The 14809-nt window shown below is 44.1% G+C and overlaps 1 protein-coding gene across 1 annotated transcript in view; it reads left to right on the forward strand.

The window, feature by feature from the left end:
• Positions 1-13837, forward strand: part of LOC133111525 (tumor protein p53-inducible protein 11-like) — a 51418-nt gene extending 37581 nt beyond the window's left edge. The window contains exons 3-8 of the mRNA XM_061221957.1: positions 213-397; positions 6694-6752; positions 7223-7271; positions 8249-8345; positions 9773-9874; positions 10699-13837. Of these exons, the coding sequence (XP_061077941.1) occupies positions 269-397; positions 6694-6752; positions 7223-7271; positions 8249-8345; positions 9773-9874; positions 10699-10832 (570 nt within the window). The 5' untranslated portion in view covers positions 213-268 and the 3' untranslated portion in view covers positions 10833-13837. The remainder of the gene's footprint in view (positions 1-212; positions 398-6693; positions 6753-7222; positions 7272-8248; positions 8346-9772; positions 9875-10698) is intronic.
• The last annotated feature ends 972 nt before the right edge of the window (positions 13838-14809 follow it).

Here is a 14809-nt window from a genome sequence, read left to right on the forward strand (position 1 = left end):
TATCCATAACACAGAAATGGCGCAACTTAGATCCAAAATCAGTAGTTGGTGAGCCCATTGCCATTGTAGTAGACCTGCGAAATGGCATTGACATTGGTGAGATATTGAGGTTCAAATTTTGCTATTTTCTATGGAAGAGCCAACCAACATGGGCATAATGTAATCCTAAATCTCATGTAGGATGATTGCTAACATGTTACTCTCTCCTGCAGGTTGTGAGAGTCTTGACCCGCCCCCCTAACCCTGCCCCCTCCCCCCCCCCCGCAACATGGCTTCCAAACCGCACGCCCCCCTCATGAAGAAGCACAGCCAGACCGACTTGATCAGCCGCCTGAAGACCCGCAAGATCCTGGGCGTCGGTGGGGAGGATGACGATGGCGAGGTGCACAGGTCAAAGGTCAGTGTTCAAAGGTCATCCTGGGGGCGCTCCCGCTCCTGCAGTCCCATGCAGGCTGTGGTTTGTTTTTATTTGTAATCACTTTTTCTCATTGTCCTGATTGTTATTGATTGGGTAGAGTGGGTATGTGCTGTACTCCTCTGGAACACACACAGTGCCATGGACTAAAATATGGCCATAACCTATACCAGACCATGGGGTTCATCCATGGACTAAAACACAGCTGTAACCAAAGCCCCAGACCATGGGGTCTGTCCATGGACTAAAACACAGCTGTAACCAATACCAGTCCATTGGATCTATCCATGGACTAAAACACAGCTGTAACCAATACCAGACCATGGGGTCTATCCATGGACTAAAACACAGCTGTAACCAATACCAGACCATGGGGTCTATCCATGGACTAAAACACAGCTGTAACCAATACCAGACCATGGGGTCCATCAATGGACTAAAACAGACCCTGTGCAGGATAAGCCCTCCAGCAACCCTTGTGCTCTGGGTTTCATAGGTGACTGTGCTGAACTAACACCACCTGTGTGAAGATAATCCACAGCTGTGTTTGTGTATATTTCTGCTGATGAATTGCTGTCAAGACATGCTGAAATGAAAAGTTTTTTTCAGCCTGTGCAGGAGATTGTGGTAGAATCAGTGGTACCTTGAAAAGCAATAAGTACATAAATAAGAAAGTAATGAAGTTACTCAACCTCTGTAGATTTAACATCACACACTGGTACCCCTGGTTTTCTGTACAGTATTGATGCTCTCTTTTTGTATTTATTTTTTGTATTTTTGTATTTCCAACTGGCAACAATCTAATCCCTGGCCCTCCCACTGAGCCTGTCTCTTAGCAACAGGTCTATAGGACTGCTCATGATAGATGTACAGGCACGCACCCAATTACTGTACCTTCACTTGGCTCAACATATAGCCTATTACAGACGTCTCTAAATGCCAGGGGATGAGCTACCCAGCATGCACTTCACCGTTTCAGCACACTCTGAAACGTCTCATGTAAAAAAATAATACGCTTACCGCTCACGAAATGTGACTTATGAAATGTGACAGTATACAATAGGCAATACGAAAACCCAAATGTAATGCGAGCTCCCCAGGAAATGGTAATCCTGTTGCTGTGCATTAATGCATTACTGGGACAGAGCTGGCCTGGTTGCGTGTCTTTGTGGGAACTGAAATTGCCAGATCGCGTGTTTTCTAGAAGGCGGGCAGCGCCTTTGAGTGTGGCTGGAAATAGAAGCGCTTGTGCAGGTAGGTGGAAGTGAGATGGCGTTCTAGTGGTTTCTTTTTTCCCCTCCCTTCTCTGCGAGACGTCCAGCCAATCGCAACTCACTGTAGGCGTGCAGCTCTAGTTCAGCTCAGTCTCTTGGTCTCTTCTCTATGTAACATACATCAATATACACTCACCGAGCACTTTATTAGGAACATTTTTACTTTATCACACCTACTTATTTATGCGATATCTAATCAGTCAATTGTGCAGCAGCAGTGCAATGCTTACAATCATTTAGATATGGGTCAGGAGCTTCTGTTCGTGTTCACATCAACCATCAGAATGGGGAACAAATGTGATACAAGTCTAATAAATACTCAGTAGTGCTCACTGAGTGTATACATATTATTTAATTTTATTTAGCAGATGCTTTTATCCAAAACGAAGAGAAAAAATGCACTTGCGCAGGGATCTCTTCAGCGGCAATTCAGGATACACACACAGGGTAAAAAGTCTGCCGTGGGAACTGACTGGTGTTACGTAAATGTGCGATGTCTGATTTTGATGGTGCTCAGGATGTATGGGACGTGTACCCCCCCCCCCCCCCCTCCCCCAATGGGAAGTTCTCACCCTCTGGAAAGGAGCCAGATTCCCGAACCCCACCCCCACAGGTCAGTCGCTGTCAAACTCCATTTCTGTCATCTTTCAGAGCCACCATTCTCACGCCCCACGGACGTCACCCGACGTCACGTTCGTAATGCAGACGCAGACAGCGGGAGCTCCTTCTCTGATTGAGTGGAGACTGGAGCGCTGGCCAATAGGGAGCTATGACGGGTTCTTTGATTTGCTGAGTGCGACAGAGTCGCTCGTCCTGCTGCAGGTTTATAAATCACAGTCTCCTCGGTGGGAACGGGGTGATGTTACTGTACCCAGAGCTGTGGTCACATGGTGCACATGCTCATTCCTCACTCTGGTCTTTCTGAAAGTTGCTTTCACTTTTTTTGTTCCATTTTTTACTTTTGAGGGTATATGAGCATACTCATATACTTTTTATTCCACATTATTATTATTATTATTATTATTATTATTATTAATAATAATATTATTATTATTATTATTATTATTATTATTATTATTATTATCATATTTGAATATGGAGAAATAGGGGCAGCAGTTTGGCCTGTTCCCAGAATGCCATGGGGCAGTGTTGATTTGTGTTGTGGTGAAATTAGGTGACGAATCAGCACTGCAAACAAAAGGAGGAAGTACCCCCCCCCCCCATCACTTTTCCTGCCCCAGTGGCTTCTGGGTCTGCCAGGATGGGTGCGGGATGTTCCCTCTTTCCTCTCTGGGAGGAAGAGGAGTTACTCATCCGTCTGGGAGAGAAAATACTGCGTCCCGACTCGCTCTCTCTCTCACTTTCTATCTCTACCTCCATTCAAATTCACTTTGTTGCCATGACGTACATTGATACATATCGCCAAAGCATGAAGAAATACCTCAAACGTGGAATAAACGGAACAGAATACTAATGTGTGTGTGTTTCTTACCTTAGTGCAAATTAGGTTTAATAATTAATGTAACATTGAAGAATAATTTTTCTATTTCTACCTCTGTCTCTGTACATCTGTACACACTGCTCTGTGTGTGTGTGTGTGTGTGTATGTGTGGATAGCAGACCAATTGTCTGTGTAGATCTGTGTCTCCTGGTCCTGGGAGGGGAGTGGCAGATTCAGCCTGTGAGATTATTCCCCTGGTCCATTAAGGTGCAGAATGGAGCCCTGTTCTCCATTCCTGCTCCCACTGCTCTTCCTGGACCAGGATTCAGCTCTGATGGCTGGGGAATATCAGGCAGTCTGATCGAGCTTGCAGTCCTCAGGGTCTGAAATCCCACGTCTGTTTGACCGTGCTCCTGTGAGAAGGAAGTCTTGTAAAGGAGCCATTTCCCTCAGAAAGTGTTTTTTTTTTTTTGGCCCCAGCAGAAAGTGAGTTTTCCCTGCAGGGTTTTTGCTTGTGAGGTCTGGTCCCTGTAGAAGATTATTATTTGGCAGTGATGTGTGTGCTGTTTGTCTTCCTCTTCTCTTCAATTGTTTCCTGCTGGCCCACCCGCCCATTTAGCCCTCCCAAATAGGTCTTCCTGCTCCAGTGGAAAACAGCCCCCCCTATCCTTAAGAGACAGAGAGAGAGAGACAGAGAGGGGGATGGAGAGAAAGAGAGGGATGAGAGACAGAGAGGGATGAGAGACAGAGAGGGATGGAGAGAAAGAGAGGGACGAGAGACAGAGAGGGATGGAGAGAGACAGAGAGATGGAGAGAGACAGAGAGATGGAGAGAGACAGAGAGATGGGTAGAGAGGGAGGGACAGACAGGGAGAGAGAGAGATGGAGAGAGGGATGGAGAGACGGAGAGAGAAAGTGAGAGACAGAGAGAGACTGAGAGACGAGGAGAGAGAGAGATGGAGAGAGAGAGACAGAGAGAGAGACTGATAGAGAGAGAGAGAGAGACAGAGAGAGAGAGAGACTGAGAGAGACGGAGAGAGAGAGACAGAGAGAGACAGAGAGACGGAGAGAGAGACTGAGAGAGAGACAGAGAGAGACAGAGAGAGTGAGAGATGGTGTGAGATGGTGAGCGATGGTGAGAGACGGTGAGAGACTGTCCTTGGTTACATAATTTATTAACTAGAAATAAACCCAGTAAAATTCCGGAACATTGCTGACAGTTTAAAAAAACATCTATTTTCGCCTTATTCAAAACGATTTTAATACAGAAACAAGTTTTTAAAAATTTTATGAGACCCTAAAGATTAAAAGATTTATGTGATTGATCTTGGCTTCATACAGCCTCACAGGCGTGATGCTGTCTGCCAATCAAAACCAATGAACACGCTGTGCTGGACTCAAGGTCAGAGGTCAGAGAAAAGCAGGCCGCTCTCACCAGATGCTATTAGGCTCCTCCCCCTCCCAGAGCAGTCTGTAGACTCATTCCAATCACTTATTTATACTTGCTCCTGTCCCGGAAATGAATTAAGGTCCACCATCTTTAAGGACATTCCAACCCGTTAAATGTTCCTTCTAAGAGCGAGAAGTGGAAGCTACAAACTCCCAAACTTTCCTTTCTTGTGAAAGGAAAAGTATGATGTATAAACGATCGGCCTGTGGATCCACCTCTCCCCATCTGCCACGCATCGGCCATGTCTGTAACTGACGTGGCTTCGAACTGACGTTTGAAGGAGCAAGGGCATTCCATTTCCCTTATTCATGTTTTCTCGATTTCCCCATCTTTACTTCTTTTCCTAGCCTCTCCTGATGGGTGGAGCTAGGGGCTAGAAAAAGAGAAAGAAAAAAGGAAAAAGAGGAGAAAAATAACTAATTGGAATGAGCTGAAGCAGAGCTTCCTGGAGCACCACTCCAGGGCTCGTGTCTGATGATTATAAAACGTTTCTGCGCTAATGAGCCGCCAGGGTGGCCGGCGTTGTTCTTTAGAGGAGAGTAAAGGCCAGCTCTTACCGCACGCGTGCAGGGCCCAGGGGCCAGGGGCGAGAGCCCGAAACAGCACTCCGAATCCGTAAGGCGCAATTACAGCTCGCTGGATCCTGACACCCGGCACTCCCCACACACATGCTAAATGCTAATGCTGCTACCTAATGCATCTCTTAAAGGGCTCTGCTTTTAAAATGGAGGAGCTGAGCTTTCCTCTCACTCTTTCTGCAGTCTGGCTGGAGTTGGGAATAACTCTTCTGGGCTCGGAAATGTGAACACAAATGGGCAGGCTTATGATAGTAATAATAAATACAAATTATATATCCAAATTTATTACACACTTTTTATTGAATGAACAGTCTCGAAGCACTACAAAGTACAAACTAGACCACTGATGCAATCAGAGAATTAAAGATTAAGTCTCCACACGTTGTCTTCCTGGATTTTGTTTCTAAAATGCCCACAAAACCTTTGCAAAGAGCGGTGATGTATATATTTTTTTAAATCCCTCACCTCTGTGGTCAGCTCTTTGTTAATGTTTAGCAGCATCATCCATTATTTATGCAAAAGAATATATCATGTCACGTGGGAAATTGTTTTACAAACACCTCGGAATAATAGCGGTTAACTCTCTCTCCAAACTCTGTGGGTGTTTTGAAATAAACTAGGCTGTAGTACTTTGCTGAGATTTGAAAACAAACCGACTTGCCTCACTCTAGCGCTGCAGTGTTTTTGTGCAGCTATTCCAGAAAAACTGGGTCATCTTTTTCGCAATCTGTCTTTTTACTTTCCTTCCTTTTCGGTTTCAGCATTTTATTCAACCTGCCTCCCGATATAAATAAGTGTTTTTGTTTTGATCTCGAGCCGAAATCCCATCTTGCTCAATGCTCCCTGCGAGAATCCACCTCTGCATTCTAGGTGTGCGGGAAGGTACAAACTGTTCCTGTCTTAACAGAGAAGAGAGGGGCAGCCTGCTGGTAAAAATGCCTCGACAAAGATCTGTACCTTGGCAGGGCGATTTATCATGCCAATGCTGCACAGATAGTTTGTTACTTAAATTAAAGCTAAATATAGTTTCCCATTTATACACCACTAACTACTGAAGCAGGCCTAATCTGCTTTGTGCTTGTCTCTATGGAGATTAAAATCAAGACTAATTAAAAAACGCCCCCAGTCTCTCACCCTCACTGTATTTAACAGAATTAAAGGTGTCTCTGATATTCCTGTTTACTGTTGCACGACAGCATTAAGGAGCTCTGCACTGTAAACTGTCTGTTTCCTTCAGTCTAAAGCATAACGAGGTCCCTTTCCCAGGAGACTGTGCTACACAAATCCCTTTGTAATAACACTGTAATAACTATGTAAATGCAGTTGTAATATCTGTGTAATAGCTATGTGAATGGATTTGTAATAACTGTATTAACTATGTATATGGTGTTGTAACAACTGTGTAAAAACTGTTAATTATGTTATAATTGCGATAACTGCTTTGTAATAACCGTGTAATAACGTGTAATAACCGTGTAATAAACGTGTAATAACTGTGTAATTACTGAAAGCGGTGTAATTCTCGGTCTCTTGCAGATCAGCCAGATGCTGGGGAATGAGATCAAATTTGCTGTGCGGGAGCCTATGGGCCTCAGGTAAGAGAGCCACCTGCTGGCTGTGTGGAGGAAGTACAGTGTGCCACGTGGTTGTTTGTTTGTGTCCAGCAAGCAGCGTTTGAGTCGTGCCTTTATCTGCGATCCACAGAGCTCACGTATGTATTCTTCTGTCCAAGTGTCATACTTCAACCGCAAATAATACTGCGTGCTGTCCAATCCCTGTGAATGGATAGTGACATATTGCAGCCGGGACTAGGATTGTGTCTTTAAGTAGAGCATATATAGGGCAGATGGAAATTTCTATTGCATAGATATTACTACATTTCTATAATATCTGCCCCTTGTCCATATCTGTCCATATCAGTATATCATTGTTGTGTTGCATAAACCTTGCATCTGTCATAAATTTCCTGGAACAGCAACTTTTGAATTTCACATGTCATTTCATGGTGAGAAAATGTATGACCGTTGGCTCTGTGTTAACCCCAGTGAACCGTGTTGGGTTACAGGGTTTGGATCCTCATATCAGCCATCGTCTTCACCACCATGGCTTTAATGGTGAGTTCTGTCCTCTGCCGTTCACCTGCACACAGGCCCACAATACAACCTGGGGCCACAACACAACCTGGTTTTGAGCGAGTGGCTGTCTGGGTGAACCATTTAGTCTTGATGTTAGACTTTTTTGTTTGTAGTGGTTATATTTGAAACAAATATGTATGTCTGATATTATAATACATGTGTATATATGTCATATTATAATGCAAGTGTATGTGTGATATTATAATACATATTATAATACAGGTGTGTGTGATATTATAATGAATGTGTATGTTTCATATTATATGTGCCTTTCTCTGCCTGAGACTGCTGAGTTATCTCTGCAGTTGTGATATTGCACTGCTGTTGTGATATTGCACTGCTGTTGTGATATTGCTCTGCTGGTGTGATATTGCTCTGCTGTTGTGATATTGCACTGCAGTTGTGATATTGCACTGCTGTTGTGATATTGCTCCGCTGGTGTGATATTGCGCTGCTGTTGTGATATTGGGCTGCTGTTGTGATATTGTGCTGCTGTTGTGATATTGCGGGGAGCTATGGAGGGGACTGAGCTATGTGGATTGGGAAACAGTGGGTTGGGAAGCAGCTTTTAAGGTCTCTGTCATATATAACGCATAAAGAAATGTAATTAGTCACGTTTCAGAGGGGGACTACTTGTGTTTTATCAGGATCTTTTTAGATTAGGAGGGAGGGGGATCAGAATGATGTTTAATGAAAGCTACGTTTTCTGACATTTTAGCCTGCTGTGTGTCAGAATGATTGACACTATCTAAGCCTTCCATTCCCAGTGGATCCCCAGGTTGTCCTGTCTGCTTTCGCCCCCAGAGTGACTGGCAGTCAGTCACCCCGGGGTGGATTATGGGTAAACCAGTTGGGCGGGAGTGCTGCTGAACAGTTAGGAAGCTGAGCGTTTTGTTCTGAAGCTGGTGCCCCTGTGCAGTTGTAAAGTGACTGTGACATCTCCCCATTTCTTGCAGGCATTGGTGTTTCCGAACCAGCTGTACGAGGTGGTGTTTGACAAGGAGCTGTCTGTTACGAGTGTCTCCATCCGACTGTACGGAGGAGCCCTGCTCAGTGAGTCCGGCTTTCCTGCCTCCGCATTCCCACGCGGAATTACGCATCATTCCCACAGAGAATTAACCATCATTCCCTCGTGGAATTACCTGCCATTCTCACATGGGAATATCCATCATTCCCACACCTGAGTCTCATACTCATATCCCTTTACTTTCCCTCAGCAAAAAATGTTCCTAACAAAATGTACAATCATATGCAAGAATGATTTGGTTATGAGTATCAAAATTGTATGTTCTGTTGTCTGTGATCTGTTAGCTTAGTGTATAAAGCAGGCATCAAGTCATGGTCCTCAAGGGCTGAGATCTGCTGGTTTTCCACCCTCCTTTACCTGGGAGTCAGGTGTGACGACGTCACAATCAGTAGCACAAATTGCTCAATTTATTACTCAGGAGAAAATAAAAGCAGGGGTGGATTTGGATTGGAGGGCCAGGTTTGATGATCCCTGGTATAAAGGCCCAGATCTGGTTTTATTCCACTCCGCAGCAGAGTCACGGTGGGAGGGAACTGCTTCTCCACATCTGAGGAGGTGTCTTGGCTCCTCCCCTGCCCCTGCGGCGCACCAATTAAATTCAGATTTTCACTGCAATATTTTTCGACATTTTGGCGAAACAATATTCACAAGATCTTCCCTCCCATCAGACTGTGCCAGAGCCCTGTATCTGTTCTCCTCCGTGTGTTCATGTGCTTCTGCGCGATCACAGCAACTCTGAACATCTGACTCTGATTTTATACTCCACGCAGAACCGGGCTTGTCAGTTGATAAAATATGTATACGGTGACCCTTTGTCGCTATGGAGACTGTGGGGTCAGAGCAGAATGAGGCTGCGGAACCTCCGGGGGATTATGGGTAGAGGAGTGTGTGGGTGGGGTCTCAGGGGAAACCTGCACGCGTGGATGAAGCGTGCTACTCACTCGCTGGGTTAATTATTCAGAAACACACCCTGGAGACGCCTCCAGCTCTTACTGAAATGAGAGAGAGAGAGATATGAGCCGTTAGCACGTTAGCGCGCTGACGCTCATCTGTGAGCCATGAAGCAGTGGAGCTTGAGAAACTGCCTGGTAATTGGTGGAGGTGGAGGAGTAGGCCGGTGTTTGGTGGAGGTGGAAGAGTAAGCTGGTGATTGGTGGAGGTGGAGTAGCAGCCTGTTGATTGGTGGATCATCGTCATCCACATTAATAAAGCACGCACTTTGTCACTCTGCTAAATGAATGAACAGCATTGAGTCTCTGCTGCAGTAAATTAATATAAGGCCTTCTACAAGGATGACGCAGTATTAAAACAGACCGCGATTCTCCCTCCTCATGTTTGATATAGCAGGACACTCTGCTGCCTGATTCGTAATCTGGTCTAATCCTTTAATGAAATACTTTTGATAGGTTCATGAGTGAGTATGTGATGGGACTGACCCCCCCACTCCCCCCAGGTATCTCCTTAATCATGTGGAACGGTGTTTACACGGCTGAGAAGATCGTTATCCAGTGGACTCTGCTCACAGAGGCCTGCTACTTTGCTGTGCAGTTTTTGGGTAAGTGCCCCCCCCCCCCCCCGCAACACACACACACACACACACACACACAGACACACAGACACACACACACACACACACACACACCTTTCCTCCTCCCCAAGCTGAAAGCGTACAGGGCCAGTGGGAGTAAGAGTCCCAGATCTGTTCTGTGCGCCCTTTCACACATTCACTCCGCTTCATCAGATCCACAGTTAGTCTGTGTGCAGTTTCAGTCCCTGAAAGAGAGACTGGAGTGATGTCGCCCTCTTGTGGCAGACTTGTGGCATTACACAAGAGACCAGCAGAGGGAGCAGTGGCAACAACTCCAAAAGTAAAAAAATAAAAAAAATAAAAATGATTCATACTTAATACATCTTAAAATTTTATAATTTCAGATACTGTTTTATTTACTCAGATATGGTGGAATTTTAATATAAAAATATCCTATACTGAGTGGCTACACACTTTATTCTGTTGATTCATAATATAATGACGTTCTGATTTAAACACTAGCATGTTAAATGTGTATATTATCATGTGAAATCCATTTAATAGCATATTAAATCCCTGGATTAGCATGCTGAATTGGCGTATTTGCTTATTAAATCTGTTTATTGGCATATTAAATCTGTGTACTAGCATGTTAAATCTGTGTACTAGCATGTTACATCTGTGTACTAGCCTGCTAAATACATGTACTAGCATGTTAAATCTGTGTACTAGGCTGCAAAATCCATGTACTAGCCTGCTAGATCCATGTACTAGCATGTTAAATGTGTGTACTTGCATGCTAAACGTGTGTACTACCATTCTAAACGTGTGTAACGGGCCTGTCCCCGCAGTGACGTCAGTCACCCTGGTGGAGTTGGGCTTCGTGTCGAACGCCGCCGTCCTCCTCCTCCTCAGCCGCCTGCTCTTCCTCTCCGTCAGCCTGTCGTACTACTACCACCTGGGCCGGCGGCCCAAGAAGATCTGAGGGGCCGGAGGCCCCCCGGGGCGGGGGGCGGGGACGAGTGTTGGGGTTACACTGTACAGAGAGTGTGGCAGCACCATTGTCTAAAACGTCCAAGCCCCACCCACCCCTCCCTCGCCCTATCCTATCAGGACCAAGTGTGACCACAGGCCCCCCCCCTCTTTTTTTACACTGCCTCTCTGATACAAATCCAAAAATAACCCCCCCCCCCCCACCTACCCACACACTGTCTTTTAGTAGATTAAGTTAACAGTCTTGTTGATTGATAGTATTAGGAGGTGGGCGGAGCCTTTCAGAGAATGGGGTGTCCATCATGTTGTCTCCGCCCACCCCCTGCTAGTCATGTGACTCAGTGTGTTACTGTAAGAGCAGGTAGGCTGGACTCTGGCACTGTGTATGCAGGACTCTGTGTGTGTGATAAACTCATTCAATATGGATTGTGTGTGTGTGTGTGTGTGTGTGTGTGTGTCTGTGAAGAGCACGGTTGCCCACGGTACTTTCCTTCCCACGCCTGGAAGGCAGCCGGTTCAGCTCAGCCAACCACAGATTATGTGCACATATTTCTTTGCAGGCAGGCTTTCCTCAATGCAATTTTATGAAAGCTTATCATTATCTATGTTACTGTGCTAGCTTGATTGCTAATCTGTCATTATTCGTTTTCTTGTTCTACAAGCTGCTGCCTTCCAGGCTTAACTGAGGGAAGGAAAGTACCTTGGGCTACATGGTTGCTAAGGAGGTGGCTTCCTGTCACATGACCTCAGGACTAGGAGCTCCTCTTTTATTTCGGGTCATTTTGTAGTTTGTGGTGTCTGTTTCCACTTGGGTGTATTTAGGTGAATCATCCACACACACACACACACACACGCTCAAAACACACGTCCCTCTCCCTGAAGTGAAATGAGCTGTATTGTGTAAGTCTTCGTGTGGACGCAGTATTGAGGAGGAATGGGATTTTATGATTTTATTTAAACTAAGGAAACCACACTCCTAGCCCTCATTTGATCTGGCACAGTAATTCCACGACTGTGGATAAAAACAGTCATGAGCAAAGCCTGAATTTAGGGTTTTATTCTATTATTGGTGTTGAACACTTGTCCCCCACCCAAACTTAGACAGCTCAGGGAATCTGCTCTTTGTAATCTATCACTACTGCCTGATAACAACGAGAGGAAAAACACCTGGGGGTCAAATATGTACCTGAAATACTTTAACTCAGTGCTCCCCATGACCTGGTCATGACCTTTGGGGGGGGGGGGCACAGAGAAATAACAGAGGCATCTGTGAGGGTTGATGGACAGTGTTTGTGTGTCTGTTTGTGTGTAGTGGGTGGGAGGACTTCAAACAAATTACCAAAGGAAATAAATGAAAGCATTTGGGAAGCACTGCTTAACTCTTTATAGATGCTGTTAACATTCCTAAAACTTAAAGAAAACCTGTTACTAAACAATTTGTACAATCATGGAAAAATGTTTTGTTAAGAATACTAGAAATGGATGCTTTTTGGAAAACTGAGTAATGTGGAGAAATTGAAATGAATGCCATGCAGTGGGTTTTTAAAGTATTTCAGTTAATCATATGACCCAGGTCTGAAAGGAACTAAAATGGTGTCCATACAGGAACACTACAAGAGTGAGTGATGGTATCAGAGCAAAAATTTCAGAGATACAGAGGCTTGTTTTAAATTATGTTCAAATTAATTACTCCTGCTACCCTGACGATTATGCCCAATGGTCTTTTAGGAGACTCCTACATTCTGCATGCTCCCTCTCCCCCCATCACATGCATGCACCTGTCAGTCCGGTTCTTTAGAGACTTGTGTTGAGGTTGTAAAATCGCCCTGGCTTACCCCCTGACAAGCACAGAGCATGTTTGGTGTAGCACATTGAAACTCGCACAACCTGTATATTCACAGATTAGATTAGCAAACTTTTCAAACAGAGCATATCCGTAGTATTGCCTTAACAATTTTAATGTGAAGATACAGTGTTTTATATGTGTCCAGTGCAGTGTAAATATCGCCAATCGCAGCATTAGTTTTATTTAAAGAGCAGGACAGCAGACATTCAGCAGTGTGTGCAGTAATCAGTCTTTAACAGTGGATGTAGTTTTCAGTGATTCTTCAACAGGTCATTACATTTTGTTTTGTAAAGATCTTATCGTTGTTGTTTCGGGGACAGAATTTTGAACACCAAATCCGGTGCATTAAAGTAGCATAGATGAGTTTTGAGGTTGTGAGATCGTGTGCTCGATTTCCTGTGATCAAATTTCTATAACCAGGAGTCAAAATGAAAATTAGGATGGGGGGTGTGTAGCTCTCATTTTGCTGGTTTCTTTCACCCATTGTGGGCCACAGATGTTCTCATTTGTACAACAGGTGTGCCAATCAGAAATGTCAAGTCCTGTCTCCATATAAAGCATAAATGTTTCCTTTTGTCATTCTGTCAGAACAGCTTCTAGAAAAGCAGTTGCATAAAACGCATGGTTTAAGTAGTGATTTTTGCACTGTAGGGGAGGGTGACCACTCAAAAGAGAGACATTTTAAATCCACATTTTCCACAAAACATCCCTGTAGGATGATGATGTTAGTGCTGAGGTTTAAAAAGAAGAGAAGGCTGCTTTCTTCTGTAGTTTTTGGCTGTGAGCAGACGTTTTTCCATTTCTATGCTCTCTTTGTTTAAGACACTCCTCAGCACATTGCAGAGGGTTTTGCAGTTGCTTTAATTGTTGCTACAAGCTACGGCGATGTTGTAAAGATGTAACCCAATGTTAAACTGTTTCAGGTAAAAAACGGTCACCTGCTACAAATCTGTCTCATCAGGCCTCCAACGCTTCCTGGAAAAAATATAAATTGAGTGTGTGAATGCTGTTCATTTCTTTTTTTTTTCTTTTTTTTAAGAGATCATATTCCAATTCTACTTGAAAGGAAAGTGGTTACTGTAGATTCGCATTGTTTTGCTTTGTTCTGAAAAATAAATTTACATATTGTACCTGCTTTTGGAAAGTCTCAATGGAATATTGTGTATTTATTCCGTAAAATAAATATATTCTTTTTTTTTTTTTTTTTTTTTTTTGCAAGGTTTTGTGTGTTTTTCTCGTTGGCATTAGCCAGTATTTGTGTTCTACTGTAACCTGTTTAACAAAAGGACTGGTGGCATATGGTCTATATGATGTTTGCCAGTGGGTGTGTTCACTCCCAAATTAATCGTAATGACTGTAATTTTGTCAAGGACAAGGTTAACTGGATTTCTGTGTCAATTAGGTTCATTTTATAAGCTGAAGTGTGATTTATTAAATCTATAAAGCGTTAGAATTGGATTATGAATATAGATATAGATACTCCCATCGGCGGGGTTTGCACTTTTTGATAGTACTTCATATGTTCCAATACCCCAGACAAGCTCTGTAAAGCGTAGAAAAGTAATCAACCCCCAACCAAGTCTGTGAACCCTGACGGTTTTGCTGCTACCATTTACACACTGCACTTCTCAGGTTCACCTACAGATGACAGTGTTTCGTTCGTGGCTGAATCTGCGTTCTGAATCTGAGTCCACTGCAGTCCCATTCTCTTGTAATGAGATGCATTCTCAGGGCTGTTGTATTTTATTTAGCAGGAAACATATTCCGCATGAATGATCAGAGCGATTAATCTCGTTTACATTGGAGAAACAAGGACCTGGCAGTCCTTTCATTAAATGTGGTGGGTGCTGGACTGAAGTGAGCCCCTGGCAGCAGGAACCCTGGGTAAAATGCATATTTATGTTTCACATTGATCAGCTGCAGGAAGGTCGCACCATCACCATCTGCCTGCTCAGTCTGAGACGTGTTTACAGTGGGAGTGCAGAGAACATTCTCTCACACACCGCTCTTTCTTTCATGAATGAGAGAGTGAGAGTATGTGTGTGTATGTGAGTCTCTGTGTGTGCGTGCATGTGTGGTGCTTTTGTATGTGTCTTGAGTGAATGTGTGTATAGTGTGTTTGT

This window comes from Conger conger, chromosome 15 (assembly GCF_963514075.1).
Source record: "Conger conger chromosome 15, fConCon1.1, whole genome shotgun sequence".
NCBI lineage: Eukaryota > Metazoa > Chordata > Actinopteri > Anguilliformes > Congridae > Conger > Conger conger.